The sequence below is a fragment of the Rhinolophus sinicus genome, linkage group LG02 (assembly GCF_036562045.2).
Source record: "Rhinolophus sinicus isolate RSC01 linkage group LG02, ASM3656204v1, whole genome shotgun sequence".
In the NCBI taxonomy this organism is placed as follows: Eukaryota; Metazoa; Chordata; class Mammalia; order Chiroptera; family Rhinolophidae; genus Rhinolophus; species Rhinolophus sinicus.
The window spans coordinates 98,418,158-98,435,408 of record NC_133752.1 but is presented as its reverse complement, the minus strand read 5'-3'; the positions used below and the strand labels follow the sequence as shown (position 1 = coordinate 98,435,408).

General features: G+C 38.2%; 1 protein-coding gene across 5 annotated transcripts in view; it reads right to left on the bottom strand.

The window, feature by feature from the left end:
- Nucleotides 1-6,331: 6,331 nt before the first annotated feature.
- The window catches only part of ANKRD26 (ankyrin repeat domain containing 26), an 89,980-nt gene continuing 79,060 nt past the window's right edge, over nt 6,332-17,251 (bottom strand). Inside the window, exons 28-32 of one of the 5 annotated variants that reach the window (XM_074324968.1) lie at nt 14,203-14,315; nt 12,830-12,959; nt 8,399-8,689; nt 7,778-7,995; nt 6,332-6,629 (exon numbers count right to left, since the gene is read on the bottom strand). In XM_074324968.1, the coding sequence (XP_074181069.1) occupies nt 6,356-6,629; nt 7,778-7,995; nt 8,399-8,689; nt 12,830-12,959; nt 14,203-14,315 (1,026 nt within the window). In that variant the 3' untranslated portion in view covers nt 6,332-6,355. Of the gene's footprint in view, nt 6,630-7,777; nt 7,996-8,398; nt 8,690-12,829; nt 12,960-14,202; nt 14,316-17,251 lie in introns of those variants that run through there. The other 4 variants (XM_074324969.1, XM_074324970.1, XM_074324971.1 and 1 more) reach the window with 4 other exon arrangements.

The following is a 17,251-nucleotide window of genomic DNA, read 5'->3' as shown; positions in this document are numbered from 1 at the left end:
ACATACAGGGAAAGATTGAGTTGTGTGGCGTCAGGGTGAGGACTAGAGGGACAGTTGCCATATTCCCTGTGTGGGGTCCTTCTGCCATGCAGCCGGCAGGTGGGGCCGTTTTTCCTGTGTTGAGCACGACCATGGCCAAATCTGAATCTGATTGGTCTGGTGAACTCTGCTTTCCCCACCGTGGTGACTCACTGAGACCCACCACACCCACTCCACACTGCACAAGGCTTTATCAGTGGCTGAACCTTGTGGGAGCAGCTGGCAGCAGGCCTCGGAGTATCCTGGCTTTTTGTGGCGCTTCCCCAGCCCGATACTGGTTGCTGTAGTCCGCAGTTCACAGTGTGGCCTCTCCCACATGCCTCCAGGTACAGCCCAGGCAGTGACCAACCACGGATCACTCTGTAGCTCCTACCAGGTAGTCCCCAGCCAGTCACAGGCAGTGGCTGACCTGGGCCTGCCCCGGAGTCCCACTGCCAAGAGGCCCCAGAACCACACCACAGCAGACCACCACCCAATTAGTCCCACAAGTGGCACACACAAAGGGAAGTCTCAACAGGCACCAGAGCCATTTGGGCAAATCCCACTCCATGTGGTAAGCCTCCTGTACAGCAGCCCGTAAGCTATGGATGTGGCCAAATCCCACAGCCAGTCAGACTGAGGGTCAATCCCACCCACTGACATGCCAATAGCAATCAAGGTTCAAATATAACAGGAGGGCACACATGACCCACATAAGGGACACTCCTGGAGTACCCAGCACAGGTGATCAGGGAGACTGCCAGGGCCCCACAGAGCACCGACTACATAAGGCCACCTGGCATGACCGTGAGATGTAGCAGTCTAGCTAATACATAGAAACAAACACAGAGAAGCTGCCAACATGAGGAAACAAAGAAATACAACCCTGATAAAGGAACAGGAGAAAACCAGAAAAAGAAGTAAACGAAATTAAAGCAAGCAATCTACCAGAGACAGAGTTCAAAACAATGGTTATAAGGATGCTCAAGGAACTTAATGTGAACTTCAAATAGCAAGCATTAAAAAAATGATATAGAAACCACAAAAAAGAACCAGTCAGAAGTGAAGAATACAATAACTAAAATGAAGAAAGCACTAAAAGGAATCACCAGCAGACAATGAAGAAGAGGCTCAAATCAGAGATTGGGAAGACAAAGTAGCAGAAAACAACCAATCAGAACAGCAAATGGAAAAAAGAATTTTTTTAAAAGGAGGATAGTTTAAGAGACCTCTGGGACAACATCAAACGTAACAATATTCACATCATATGGGGTACCAGAAGGAGAAGAGAGAAAGCAAGAGACTGAGAATTTATTTGAAGAAATAATGATTGAACACTTTCCTAACCTGGGGAAGGAAAAGGACATACAAGCCATGGAAGTGCAGAGTCCCAAACAAGATGAACCCAAACAGGCCCACACCAAGACACCTTATAATTAAAATGGCAAAGTTTAAAGACAAAGAGAGAATCTTAAAAGCAGCAAGAGAAAAGCAGTTAGTTGCTTATAAGGGAGCCCCCATAAGACTATCAGTTGATTTCCCAACAGAAACTTTGCAGGCTGAAGAGATTGGCAGGAAATATTCAAAGTAATGGAAAGCAAGGGTCTATGAGTATACCCAAGACTACTCTACCTAGCAAGACTATCAATTAAAATCAAAGGACAGAAAAAGAGTTTCCTAGACCAGAAAGAACTAAAGGAATGCATCACCATGAAACCAGTATTAGACGGACTTCTTTAAGACACACACACACAGAAAAAAAAAAATATGAATAACTAAATGGCAATAACTACATATCTATCAACAATTGCTTTCAGGGTAAATGGATTAAATGCTCTGATCAAAAACCTAGGGTGTCTGAATGGATAAGAAAACAAAACCCTTACATATGCTGCCTATAAGAGACTCACTTCGGATTGACAGACACATACAGACTGAAAATAAAGGGATGGAAAAAGTTATTTCATGAAAATGTAAAAAAAAAGCTGGGGTAGTGATATTTATACTAGACAAAAGAGACTTTAAAAGAAAGACTGTAGCAAGAGACAAAGAAGGACCCAGTAATCCCACTTTTGGGTATTTATCTGAAGAAACCCAAAACACTACTTCGAGGGAATGTGTGCATCCATATGTTCATTGCAGCATTATTTACAATAGCCAAAATATGGAGACAACCTGGGTATCCATTGATGGATGAATGGATAAAGAGAAGGTGGTACATATATACAATGAAATATTGCTCGGCCATGGAAAGGAATGGGTTCCCGCCATCTGCAGTGACATGGATGGAGGGTATTGTGGTGAGAGGAGTTTATCAGACAAAGAAAGACAGATGCAATGTGATTTCATATATATGTGAAAACTAAAGAATGAAATAAACTAACAACAAAACAGAAACACACTCATAGATAGAGAGCATTTTGATGTTTGCCAGATGGGAGGGGCGTTGATTAAGTACAAATTGGTAGTTACAAAATAGTCATGGGGATATAAAGCCAAGCATAGGGAATATAGTCAATAATATGGTAATAACTATGTATAGCGCCACGTAGGTACTAGACTAGTCAGGGGGATCACTTAAATCATACAAATGTCTAACCACTCTGCTGTACACATGAAATTAATATAAAATAATATTGAATGTTAATTGCAATTGAATAATTCAAACAGGAGGGGAAAGGTGAAGGGGAATAAGAGGTTCAAACTTCCAGATATAAAATAAATAAGTCATGGGGATGTAATGTACAGCATGGGAAATATAGTCAATAATATCGTGACAGCGTGGTACAGTGTCAGATGGTTGCTGGACTTACAATGATCACTTTGTTGGGTATATAAATGTTGAACAACTATGGTGTACACCTGAAACTGATACAATGTTGTGTGTTAGCTATATTTTTTAATAAAAAGTCTCTTTTTTAAAGCCCTAGAGCATAATGAGCTTGGCATATTCATAGAAGAATCAGAATACCACTGTACTGGTCTAGATACCTGGTCTACTCTAAGATGTACATCTTAAGCACTGGTAAAGGGCCCAAAAATAAGCAGAGACCATTACAACTGTATTTTACTGCCAACTCTGTTGGACAAATAAACAAGGGACAGACTTGAAAACTTAAAAAGACTTAGATGTTTACAAAATTCTTACATATATGGTTTTTGATAAATTTGACTCCTTCATTAGGCTGTATGTTCCCTAAGGGGAGATATCATGTTTTATTTGATTACGTATCGTAAGCACATTGCATAGAACAAGATGTAAGGAAGGTGCTCGATAAATGTATGTAAACTCCAAGGCTCATAGAGATCATACGTCATCTGAGGTCACAAAAATCGATGAGCTGTGGGCCAGGCATGGGCTTTCAGGCTTCCTACAGAGGCTAGAGTTCCATGCTTCCTCACCTTCAGGAAAATGCCATCAACTTCTAAATATAACTCAGAGAAAATGAAATGTAAAACTGTCATGTAGCTCAATAATATTTAGGAAGAAGATACAAAATAATAGCTTTCTAACTAAATTATCAACTTGAAAGTCATCAATAAAAGTAAAGGAACAGAAATTAACATCACAGCATAACTCCTATTAGTAGCAGGCAACACACTCAATACATAAAGCACAAATTGTTTTAACCACAGGATGGGAAACTTAAAGGAGAAAATCTTTAGTTACACCAAGCAAGGTAAAATTGAGGAAATTTTTCCTTAAAGAGCTTTTCCATTCCTCCACATAAACTTGATTGACCAATATCAACCAACACAGGTACTATCCACGTTGGGGGTTAACTACAGCGATATTTAAAACACAAAATAGATTGTCTTCACCATCTAGCGCACTTGTGTCCAACCTCACATCATCACAGTAATATCATAAGTCTTTCCAGGCATTCTGTAGTGATTTGGGACTCTTCTCTCTGGATTTGACAGGGTGGTGCTTTTTCACCTCTTATTCAGCCTTGCATGATTGGGCAACCCAATGCCTCACAAGGGATCGATGTCTGCCTTGGAACGCGGGCATTGAGTTTAAAATACATCATTTTTCAGTTTATCTAGAAATACTAAAAACTAAACACCTCTTTTCTACCAAAAATGCATTAAAGAAAAACTGTCCACAAGCATATTTTCTCACATTGCTTCTGCATTTACTCCCCTTCATCTTCTGATTTCTCTGGTGACAACCAATGAGAACATTTTTAGTGTGCATCACGCGTAACAAGCTACAGAAGCACTGGCCGTTCACTTTCTTTTTATACCCAGTACTCCAGGTTCACCACTTTGAAGGACTTGGACTCCACTTGGCCGAAGGGCTGTCTGAAAATCCTCAGCTTTGCTCTCCTATGATTTATTAGGAGGAAGCCAAATGAAAACACAAGGTTGAAGCCCCATTTAGCACAGGCCTACGCTATTTTCTCTGCATTAAGGCCATAAAACAACATCAAAAGCACAAACCACGGTGCATTGATTGAAATGGATATTTTAGGGAGTGATGTCAATATCATGGCAAGAGAGACAACCCCTTTCTGTCTCCACTAAAATCTACAACTAGCCGGGCATCTATAGCCCAACAAAGTTTCTTCTGCTCAACACTCTAGGATTCCTTAAAAGACCACACATAGGGAAAAGGGAAGCAGGGTGCACTGGATGTGAGAGGGAAGCAGGATGGGGGAAAGGACAGGACAGGCCCACAGCTGCAGGTCCAGGTGGACAAGGCTGAGCCTGAAGCCCCAGCAGAGGCAGTAGTGGTGGAGGGGTCGGGGTGCAGCCCCCACATCCCAGCCAGGGGACGGTAAGAGGGGCAGCAGCAGCATTCTCCCCACCCACCCCCCCCCGCCTTGCCAAGAATCCCGACCCCTCCCCAGGTGCAGCAGTGCCAGCACCACCAGAGACCAGTAGCGGCAGCGAAACACTTCTCGGGCATCCAGACCACACACAGTGCTACCAGTAGACATAGGGAACCAGGTAGTAGCTCAGCGGGCTCCAAAACAGGCTCCCCTCAACCGCCCACTTCCCCACCAACCCCGCGGTGATGGTGACCAGAGACACTGGCAACCTGGATACAGCAGCGACACCCACCACCCTGGTCACCCAGGTCGGGACTCCCACATCCACAGCTAAGCCCAGACCCCTGGACCTCCCACACTCAAGGAGCGCCTGTGGGAGAAAACAGAGGCTGCACGATTGCGCCATCTACTGGAAAACAAAAGAAAGACGTCTAATCATCTACCTGCTGACTTGTGCAAACCGAAATGTACCTAAAGAAGAAAGTGTGCACTCCTTCAAATGCGCCTGCAGAAGAACAAGCCATCCAGCAACATGAACAAGCAAGGTGACGTGATGACACTGAAGAAGATGACGCTTCTCCAGAAACCAAGCCTAAGTCACAGAAGATTGTCATCTACATGACCGAGATTTCAATACAGCGGTCATGAAGACTCTCACTGACATACGAGAACACTCACAAGGCAGTTCAATGAGTTCAGGAGTAAAATTAATTACCGGAAGGAGGATTTTATCAAAGAGATGAAAAGTATAAAAAAGGACCAAACAGAAATCCTGGAGCTGAAAAACTCAAGAATGGATATTTTAATAACAGTGTCACACACAGAAAAGAAGTTGCTATTTAAAGACTCCCTAGCATTGCCATCTTAGTCATCAATTATTCAAGTGATGTCAAGATATATAGACATAAGTGAACTTCATTTTAAAAATTCAAATATTTACTTATTTAACTATTTAGAAAACATACAATTGCTCAGCAAGACATATTATAAAAATTGAAATAAAATTGCTGTAAGTAAAATAGCAAATAAGAATGTACTCGCAAATAAGATGACAACTTTTAACTTAAAAACAGAAATTAATCTTTTTAGTGTTACAAGTCTACTTAATTCATAAAAAGGATTTATCTCAGTTTCGTTTAAATAATCAACATCCTTATATGGTTAAGTGTTTGTATGTCACTCATTCACTTATCCTTAGGGGTAGAAAAACTGGAGTGCCGCAAAATTTTTAAATTGTTATGAGCCATTACCAAATTAAAACCAATTAGAAAATAAGCCAAAACATCTCCAATATACCACTGGTTATTAGGCAATAACATTTAATTTCTAGAATTGAATTTGAAGGCAGTTTTTCAAGAGATTTAAAATGTATCAGTTTAGTTACATTTATTGAATACACCTAATGATAGGTGTCTCTTAAAACATGAGCGATCCAGGGACTTAAAAAAGATTGTAAAATATATGTCTCCTGTCTATATTAGCACAAATAATTATAACTTTTACTTCGTGAGCATTAGTCAATGAAACAACTCAGAATTTCACCAAATTAAAAATGAGAATTATATCAGAAATGTGAAACCCAAGGGAAAAAAGATAATATGACTAACCTTGGTCAAGTAAGCCTCCATACTATCATTTGAAGTCTGTGAGGTTGACGTACTAATCACCAAGTTTTCTCTTGGAGCAGGATTTCTACTGAGGAGTAACCTCGTATTAAAACTTCCAACACAAGGCAGCTCCAGGACTGGCCTCGTAAGAGCAGTGCTGAGTAAGGTGTTCTGCCGTTCCTTCACGAGAAGCTGGGTACTGATCTCTGCCAGCTTATCGTTAGTCCTGCAAAGATTGTAAGAAACAAATGCTTAGTATTTTATTTTTCCTTAATGACTTGCATTTTTTGAAGCTGCCATAATGTAAATGGAATTTCCCATTACACAGCATTTTAACACTGAAATTGTGTTGAAGAAGAGCTACTATATACAAGTACAGGTTTAAAATTGTTCTAAAGAAGTACATACATAGTGTCCATGGGAATTCCTAACTAACAAGTAATCCAAAGTAGGGAGGGGAGAGAAAGGGCTATGAGGGATATAGACGGCTGCCTTCTGGAACGGCTGAACTAACAAGATTCTTGAAGATGCCATTAGATATATTTAGTACACCGGTTTAGAGATTAAAAGAGAAAATCCCTCAAAGATATTTTCAAGGATTTGCTTTCACCACCCTTGGACAATACACTCATTACCTTGGAGAAATTAACCATTTGGCACTGAGGCATCATTTAGAGCAACAACCTCTGGGAAGTACAAGGTAGCCTGGTCGGTGATCAAAAATGAACTGAAACAGCTCCAGAGGCTTTAGCTGATAACAGTGTTACCAAGGCTTTGGAGGTGGGACCTGCCCTTTCTGTCTTCCACACCCCGAGGCAGGCCGACAACCTTATTATTTTAAGCTACCTTGTCAATTATACTGCCTTTCACCCCTATGTTACCTGTATGCCTTTGTGTCAAGAAGAAAACCATAAAAAAATAGTTTGTCTCAAAGCGCCCTCTAGTGATAATAACACAGATCACAATCAAGAAAATACATTTACCAAGTGCTGGAATGTGCAGAGTACTTAACCCTTTGGGTTTAATGTTCTCTTCCAAAAAAATAGTTAAACTCATTAAAAACTACTTAGGGAAATTCTGGCAAGAAATTTGATAATAACATCGCTGTCTAAATTATAAAGCTTCAAAAACACTTAGCTTAAAGTCTAGATCAGGTTAACTTTTAACAGTCACATAAAACTAAAAATGGGGGAGAGATGCAAATGTCCTGGACTAACATTTTAGAGGTTAAATTCATTTCCTAATATCATTTTCCAAATTTATACTATTTAGTTAGCTTTCACTTCCTACTAATCTCATGAACCTGGCTAGATACAAATTATATCAGAAGCAAATTAATGACTAAATTTATTTTCTGATTCTATTTTGACTTACTTGTTTAGTTTAGTTGCCAATGACTTTCTAACTTTTAATTCCTCTAGATAGAGTAGCTTATATTTTTCCAATTCTATTTTATTAGAATCTTCTTGAGTACTTTTCATTTTAGAGAGTTCAGATTCCAGATCTTTAATTCTGAGTTCCATTTGACTTTTCATTGAAACATAATTGTTCTCTCTTAACTGTTCTAAGTTTTCTTGAGATGCTGCTTGTGCCTAAAGCAAAGAGAAATGATACACTTTAAAAATAATTACAACTGGAATAATTATAACATAGTTTCTTCCTTTAGTATTGAGTCAATAATTTCAGAGAGCAATTTCAAATGTGAAAAAAAGCTGACATTTAAAATATTTATCAACAATGTCAACTAAATTAAATCTGAATTATGAAAATAAAGTGGAATCATTCTTCTATTAGTACTCATGTAATCTGATAATGCAAATAATAGAATCAATTAAAAAATTTAAAAATTGAACAATATAACTTACTAATCCAAGAATATGGTACATTGCTATTAAGGGAAGTGGAGGAAACACATACTATATATATATATATATATATCCAAAATGTAATTTGCAGTGAAATGAATAAAAGCCCCTTAATGATCAATAAATTAACCTGTAAAAATAGATTGACTTCTTTTAATTTTTCTACTACTTCCTGTCTTGCTCGTTCTTCAATCTCCTGTTTATACAGTTCTACTTCACTGTATTCTATCATATTCATTTCTATATGACTTTTGAGGTTAAATAATTCTTGTTTCAACTCCATATTTTTATTCTCTAGTTTTTCACATTTCTTTTGTATTCCTTTCATAGATAATAACTCCTGTTGAAGAAATTGATTTTTTTCATCCAGACGTAGACGTTCTGAAGATGTAATTTCCAGTTTTGCTGTGAGATCATCAATCTGCATGAATAAGATAATATTATTTGGTTATGAAGGAAGTTGACTGAGAATAGGTTAACCCAAAACCAATATCAACTTTGGAAATAAATTCAGTTGCCATCAACTGTAGTAGAGTCTTAGAATGTGGAGCCTTCAATTACTCAGAATCAACAACAAAGATAAAACCATCAGTAGTCTCAAAAATACATTCTTTACTGTCATTGTCTTTGCCACACGACATCTGCACTTAATTTTATACTATTTCTTGTATGACTGCTTCATGTCTTTCCTCCATAACATGACAAGCAGTCACCTCTTAGAAGTCTCTTAACTCTTCCCCCATCTTAGTGCTCCATCATTTTTAAAGAAGTTTTAGGGATGTCATAGTGTGTTATTTAGGCCTCAGTCAATAAAGGCCTTCCCAAAATAAGACTTTGGAAATAAGACTGTAATTAACTCATTTTATAAGTACCAATTATAATGCCATCAGCCTTTTACTGAACTACAAATGTTTTATGGCAATTTGAATTGCATTCTAAGAAGAAATGATTCCCAGGGTAAGGAGAAATCACTTCTCTCAGTGTAAAAGTTTAGTGAAATGATGTCTACATTTTTTTGAACAACAACGAAAAAAAATGCCTTAATTCAATAGTGCTATCTTGTAATCCCTTGTTACTTTCCACAAAATAAGAGAACATACTAAACAACAAAAACATCAATAATAACAACAACAAACTTGCTGGAATTTGAGTGAAACTGAGCAGGGTAGAACTACTTTCCTGTAGATACAATGCTTATTTGGTAAGACGAGGTGAGTGGATATAGTGTTTTTAAAACATGCCTACAAATTCTTGACATTTCTCCATGAAATTCCCTCTCTTTTAATATGTGCTGGCCTTAGTGAGTCACTGGATTCTAGTGCATGGAATAGGGCAGAACTGCTGTGAGAATGCTATGTCTGAGGCAGGAAATGTGATACAGCTTCCATGTGACTTTGTCTCTCGAGAAGCTCGGCCTGAGAACCCAGCCACCAGCTGTGCAGAATGAAGAAGCCCAGGCCACACAGTCAGGCCTCCTATAGATGTTTGCGCTGAGACGGGCCCAGCGGACGTCCCGGGCAAAAGGCCGCTTCAACTGCCCCACACGTGTGTGTAACAGCCTTTAGATGATTCTCATTCACAGCCTCATGTCAGCCCGGCTGATGCCAAGCGGAAAAGAAATGAGCTGGTCTCACTGAGCTTGGCCCAACTGCATATTTGTGAACAAAAGAAATGCTGTTTTGAGCCACTAGCTTCTGAGGTGGTTTTTTGAGCAGCACTAAATAGCTGGTACAGATACTGATATTCAAAATAGTGTGTGGTCACAAAGAAAAAAACCTAAAACCTATAGGACTGCTTTTCAACCAGGAGGTAGGTGGGACCTGAAGGAATGTAGAGAAGAGTGAGAAGGAAAACCTAAACGGCCTCCAAGAGATGCTTAGTGGCCCCTGAAGGGGTTGACAGCAAGGGCTTCTCAGCGAGTAAAGAAAATGACACTGAAATATGGATGAAAGGGGACTCTTGCTATGAAGTAACTGAAAGTAAAATCCACAAGAGACATAAGCTAAAGAATGACTATGAACTATAAAGGAACGAGGACTTATTGGGTTCAAATATCTGTTTCCCATTTACAGCCTCTCCCACGTGTCCAGTTGTCAAATCACGCTAAAATGAAGAAATGGCTTCTGGGCGAAGATCAAATTCACTGTGCTCCCAGGACGACATGATCTAAAGATGAAGACAAGGCTATAAAACCCTTCATCAAGACCTCGGAAAGAGTTAAGATGGGGCCTCCAATTCTGTTAAAGATCTTAAGAGTATAAGAATTTTAAAGCCATGGTCCTCCAACAACTACAGGAAGCCCACGGTAGAGGGCTTATCTCAAAACACTTTGTGAGGGTGGCTTTTCTAAATGCATGAACTCCAGTAAATCTCACATGCAACTCAAAGTTTTTAAGAGAATCATAGTAGCAAAAATCCTGCTTAACCAAGACAGTACAAAATATAAGAAAGCCTGTGGGTCTTAGACATTTTGGGGGAGGAATCATGCTCTGAACAAAAAAGAGGGCACATGCTAAATCTGACGAGCTCAGGAGAGGCCTGCATGGTCTAAAAACAAAAACTCCTAACTAAAAGCGGGTCATGGCCGGAAGTCACATCCTTGGCCTGTAGCTTCCTTGACAAAAGTCAATCTTTACCTTAAGTGAGCCTGTCTATTGTCTTTTTGCATCTAAGATAACAGACACTTGGAATGTCAGAGTAATCCTTTTCTCCAGACCCCTCAGGGCACAACCCGCTACTCAAGAGCACTAGACTACAGAACCCCTAATTGTTATCTTGTTCCCCAAGACCATGGCTATGTGCTAGAAAATGTTAATTGCTAACTATTCTGTACCCACCAATGTAAAAGAAGTATCTGTATCTCCATTTCACTTTTTATGCAATCCCAGAGATTTCCCCACTTTGCTTTCTCCCACCCCCTTTATCTACCAGCAATGGATTTCATGTAACCCTCCTTACGTCTCCTCCTTTGATTCTAATTATAAAGTAAGCTGCAAAACTGCCATTTTCCAAAACATTTTCTTAATTTGTTGAGATTTTGCTTCCTGGCAACCATCAACAATTTGGCTCAAATACACTCATTAAACTTCTCTATAGGTTTGAATGTTTCTTATGTCGACAATGCTGAGAAAAAGCTGCAGGCACAGGTCAAAACAAAGGACAGAACAAGGACAGAACAAAGAGCTCAGAGGGAAGAGCAAAGAGCCATGGAGAAGCCTTCCCATGGTTAGGACTAAGTCCTAATCAAAGAATGGGCAGCACGCATCTGGCTGTATTTCAGAATAACTGTGGACTAGCATGCCCCCCATTTTTCTGAATGGGAAACTTGAGCAGTTTTGCAGAATGTTGGGTGTGGGCGTGGTAGATAACTCGTCTCTTTGGTTCTCATGTCTTCATATTGAAAGGAATTGTTGTCAAGGGGTTTTACTCCAGAAACCACAACCCAGGCACCTCCACTCCACCTACACCAGCCTAAGATGGTAAAATCTTGGACTCGAGCCTGAGCCTGACGCCATACTAACTGAGACTTGTGGGGGGTATCGTGTAGGGATGAGTGTATTTTCCATGCGGGAGGAATATAAAAAATTGTGGCCAGTGGGGAGATTAAGCTGGTTTTTAAATGTATTCATACATTTTGAAATATTCATTCCATAAAACAGGTAGAATATGAGTCAACCTTAGTGACTTGCTCCTAATAAACAGAAAGTGATGCTGTGTGAATTCCAAGGCTGGTTTGGAAAAGGCTACATAGCTTCTGCCTGACTCTGTATCTCAGGCTGCTTAACCCTGGAGCCCAGACCCTGTGTTGTGAGGAAGTTTGGCCACAGTGACAGCCTATGTGTTCTAGTGTAGGTGTTCCGGCTGTCTGCCCCAACCAACCGGTAGGATCAACAGCCAGACAAGTCGGTGAACAAACTTTCAAATGATTCCAGCCACCCACCGTCGAGCTGCGCCAGTGGAAGCTGAGGGGAACAGAGCCAGATGGTCCTGGCCACAATTTTCCTAAGTGTTGATTTGTGAACAAAATAAATGTTTATTATTTAAGCCACTGCACTTGGGAGAGTTCATTAGGGAAAAACAGATAAACCTTCTGGATTAAGCAAAGAGATAAGAAACTTAACTCATTCACAAAGTACAGGGATGCTTTTTAAGATGATGAAAATTCAGTTCTAAAATTGATTGTGATGATGACTGTATAAAGCTTTGACTACACTAAAAACCACTGAATTGTACACTTTAAATGAGGGAACTGCATGCTATGTTCATTACATCTCAATGAAGCTGTTTCAAAAAAAAAATGATTCAGTGCTAGTGCTTTGGAGTGGTGTAATGAATGGTGTGCTTCCTGCCATTATTAGCTCACTGGCCGGAGTTCAAGACATAGGAGAGTTAACAGTATGTCCTTTTTATAGAAAAATGATATGGAAAAAAGGTGTCTTTTTCATTGACATTTAGTCCATAAAATTAACAGAAAAATCCATATTTCACTTCTCAAAGTATTGAATGATTTATGTTTTCCCAAATTAAGTGATTTGGGTTCCCAAAACTGATTAAAAGTTACCTTCTGTTTTAACATATTAATCTGAATATCCACTTCAATTTGATTGGGTTTCAAATCTCCAGGGAAACAAAGCTCTCCATTTTCATATGCATTTAACTTCCTTCTTGCAATTTTTAAGAGTTTCTTAAATCTGTAGAAATGTAGAATGATAAGTCAAATTCTTTAAGAGTAAATATTTAATAACCATTTAAATAGATATTATGGTCTATCATATAAAATAAACAAATCTATAAATTAAAATCCTCTCTTATTTGTTCTAATCTAATACTTTTTGAAAGCATAATGACTAAATTATCTTAGGTAAATAATATGAAAAAAATTTTATGACATATATGAAAGTTAATATTGTAACTATAGAGTTCTTATAAATAAGTTATTAATATCCATTTCCATATGTTAATATAAAATATTAACCTATTATTAAATATCAGCTCTACACCAGACATCAGTATCCAAATTGAAGAAGAGAAGCATAATTATACATGAATGTTTTGAAAAGATACAAAAATACCATTTGGTACCCTCTGACGACAGTCTACAAGAAGAAAAGAAAGTACTAACAAGAGACCATTCAAAATAGAAAGAGAAGCAAAAAGAAAAATCTTTGAAGTCCCAATGGAGGGGAAAAGGAAAAGGCAAAGCTTTAGAAGAAAGGAAATCAGAGAGATAATGTGTAACAGTTTCTTCAAGACTGTTTTAGGGAGAGATCTTTGCTAGCACAATGTTAACATAACGAAAGGGATACAAAACAATGTGGAGAAAAACAGTGAAATGAGAGGAGAAACATTGATGAGAATCAGAGAACAAACAAATACTCAGCAAATAAACAAAAAGGAAGCCATGTGGGGAGCTTCCCAGATGTTGGGGAAAGATTCCATTATTATTTCATCTGAGTGGTAAAAACATGATTACTCATCTCATTCTTCTTTAAGCCATACACATATTTTTGAATATATATTTTATAACTGAAAAAAGCAAAAAGAGACCATAAGCCAAATCAAGATAATTTTTGATGCTATTAAACAATGACACAGATAGGTTTTTAGACATTAAACTACTAGAATGCCAAAGGAAAAGACATAGTAAGAGAAGAAAAGATTACCAAAGACAGCAAAGACATCTTACAGAAATAAAAATTGAAGGTAGACAATTAAGAGTGCAGTTGACAGTATACGCAAAAGGCACTGTCATTATTATTTTAGGAATCATTAAAGAGTATGCTTGTACAATTAGTTTCTGAAGTAAATCTTTAAATAAGTTAATTTGTTTATGAAAATTACAGATAAATAAATTTGTATTTTGGTTTTAATAAAGTAAAATTATACTTAAATCTTAATTAGTGGTTGACATGATCTGAAATATTAAAATCTTACCTGGTAATCTCTTTTTCTAATTCACTATTTTTCTTCATTTCTTCATCCAAACTATATTCCAGAGATTGTTTTAACTCAATACATTTCTTTAACTGTTGCTTTTCATTCTCAGACTTTGAAAAATATTTTGAGCAAAAATTAGTTTTAAAAATCTAGAGACTCACTCTTCTTTCTCTAAAATATTATTCCTCATCAGGTCATGAGGGATATGTGTAGACAGGTTTATAAAATACAGTTTATAAACCTAATGCCAATAATGATAGATTTAAAAAACAATGACTTCTTAAAACAGCTAATTTAATTTTACACTGCCATCATTTTTTTTCTGGAGTTTAAATTGCCATAATTTGTTAAAAACAGAGGTTTTTTACATGTAAAATAGGAAGTGTTAAAGAACTTTTTAGAAGAATGGCTATACGAGGTGTGATCAAACAATATGGTGAATGTTTAAATAAAAATTATTACAGTAAAAGACAACTGCCATTAATCCCCCTCAAAAAATACTCCCTCTTGCTTCTAACATACTTGTCCCATCGTTCTTGCCACTTTCTGAAGCAGTTCTGGAAGTCCTCTTTCGTGAGTGTCGTTAGTTGCACTGTCATGGCTGCCTCAATGTCCTGAATCAGTTTGACTTTGGGGAAGAGCCAGAAGTCACACGGTGCCAGATCCGGTGAACAAGGTGAATGAGAACCATAATGCTTTTACATGACAGAAATTGCCATACCAGAAGTGATATGTGACACAGAGCATTGTCATGATGGCGGATGATTTACAGCACACTTTAAAACACATTTTTTTCTCAGCTGTAGCTCACACCCAACTGACTGCACCGAACAAGTTGAAACTTGTCTCACACTGTTACTGAGGTTCCAAGCACCACTTTCTGTATTGAAGATCCCTGCCTTTCACCGTATCTGTACTTTGCCTTCTTCCTTCTAGTTCTTCATAGACAATATCCACAACAGAAAGGCTCCATGTCACACATCACTTCTGGTACGGCAATTTCTGTCAAATAAAAACATTACGGTGTGTCCTCATCCACCTTATTTACCGGATCTGGCACTGTGTGACTTCTGGCCCTCCCCCAAAGTCAAACTGACCATGAAAGGTAAATGTTTTGAATTGATTCAGGACATCGAGGCAGCCATGACAGCGCAACTAAAGACACTCATGAAAGAGGACATCCAGAACTGCTTCAGAAAGTGGCACGAATGATGGGATAAGTGGGTTCAAAGCAAAGGGGATTAATGGCAATGTGTCTTTTATTGTAATGAATTTTTTTATTTAAACATTCACCATATTGTTTGATCACACCTCATATTTACATTTTAGTTTCTAAAGATGCCCTAGAAACATTTCATCAACAGTGCAAAATATTCCAGATTTTATTAAATCACATCTTACTAAAATAATCTGTGAAAAGTTCCCATGCAGTCCCCATTATATTATGATGATAATCTGACTTTAGGGTGAAATAAAGACTCATTTGTAAGCATTCCTCCATAGGTTCAATTTCTCCTTTTCTATTACACAGTTTTCTCTATAAATAAAGTTTAGGTTTTCTCTAGATTATATAAAAATATAACTTTTTGTTGATTCTTGTACCCTTTTCTATCATTGTTTCTCCGCTTCCACTGAACTTCAACATTCGTTAATGAATAGTCAGTCTCATCCACTTATTCATATTTTCTCCACTTATTCCCGTCTTTCACATAAGAATCTGTCTTTCAATCCTATAATTGCACTAAAATTTTTGAGTGTCATCTTTGTCTTTAGTCCTTATTCTGCTTTACTTCTCAGTAACAACTGAGAAGAATGCCCACACCTTTCTATGGTCTTCTAAGCCCGATTCATTTCTAAACAGCAACCCTGACGTTCATCCTTCACCTTTCTCTTTTTAAATTCTCTCAGAGTTCCTTAAATCTCAATGCTTCAGACCAGATTCCCTAATCTACACTTTCAGCCTTAACCCAATTACTGAGGTCATCTGTACTTTGCCTTCTTCCCTCTAGTTCCTCATAGACAGTGCCCTCAACCACACACTCATAAACCATTACTTGCTGTGGATCAGCTCATCTTGCACATTTTATGTTGATTCTTATTAGTGTTACTTTAAGTGTAGTGTGATTTTCTGCTCTTACGGACACCTTCATTGTTGGGATGTTGACCAGCATACTTTGTCTTGGTTTTCTCTTAGAATGTAAAAGTTTTTTACAAGCATTAGATTATCAATTACTTGCATTTGGTTTTTTTGTTTTCGTTGTTTTTGAATAATTTCCTATTCCTTAGAGACCTGACCTGACCTATGGAAGTTTTCTTCCGAAGTTGCTTTCACATACATACTCGACTATCTTATTTGAAGGCTTGAGTCAGCTAGAGCTATCCCTTCTTCCCAATCCAGATTCTTCCCCTCAACATTGTGCAGATCAAATATCTTAACCCAGGTAATATCTCATCGGAGGGGAATCATGAGATGAAAGCCTTCTAGAGAAGTGGGGGCTATTGATTGAATGGGTTGAAAGCTGTCATTATTAAATTTTTGAATCACGGGGTAGACCTTACGGTGGCTAATACTTCTGTCAAGATCCTAACTCATTTCTATAGGAATCTACAGAGAATCCCTCATTATTTTTTATTTTTGTGTAAGCTTAATCAGTTTTGAGTATTCTTACAAATTTTTTTATTTTTGATACCTTTATAAATTTCTGTATGAAACTGTAAGGTGACAACTCCTGGCACTCGTGTTCACAGAAGACTCCTTGTCAACCTATCAACATGTCACTTGTATGAAAGTAAACTAACACAATGTAACGAATGTGTATGAAGTCTAGACAAAATTTTTTTTCTAAGTTTCTTCAGCCACAGGCAGACCCATGAACATAATCTTCTCTTTCCCTGGATAGGCATGTCCGTCTAAAGCACTTGCACAGACCTGGCCACTGTGACTGAAAGACACCAGCTGGTAGGTGCGTCCACCTCAGCACTCCACCTCAGGGTTCACAGTACAATCTTCTGATTGGAAATCCTAGGCTGCCTCTCCTACAGGGCA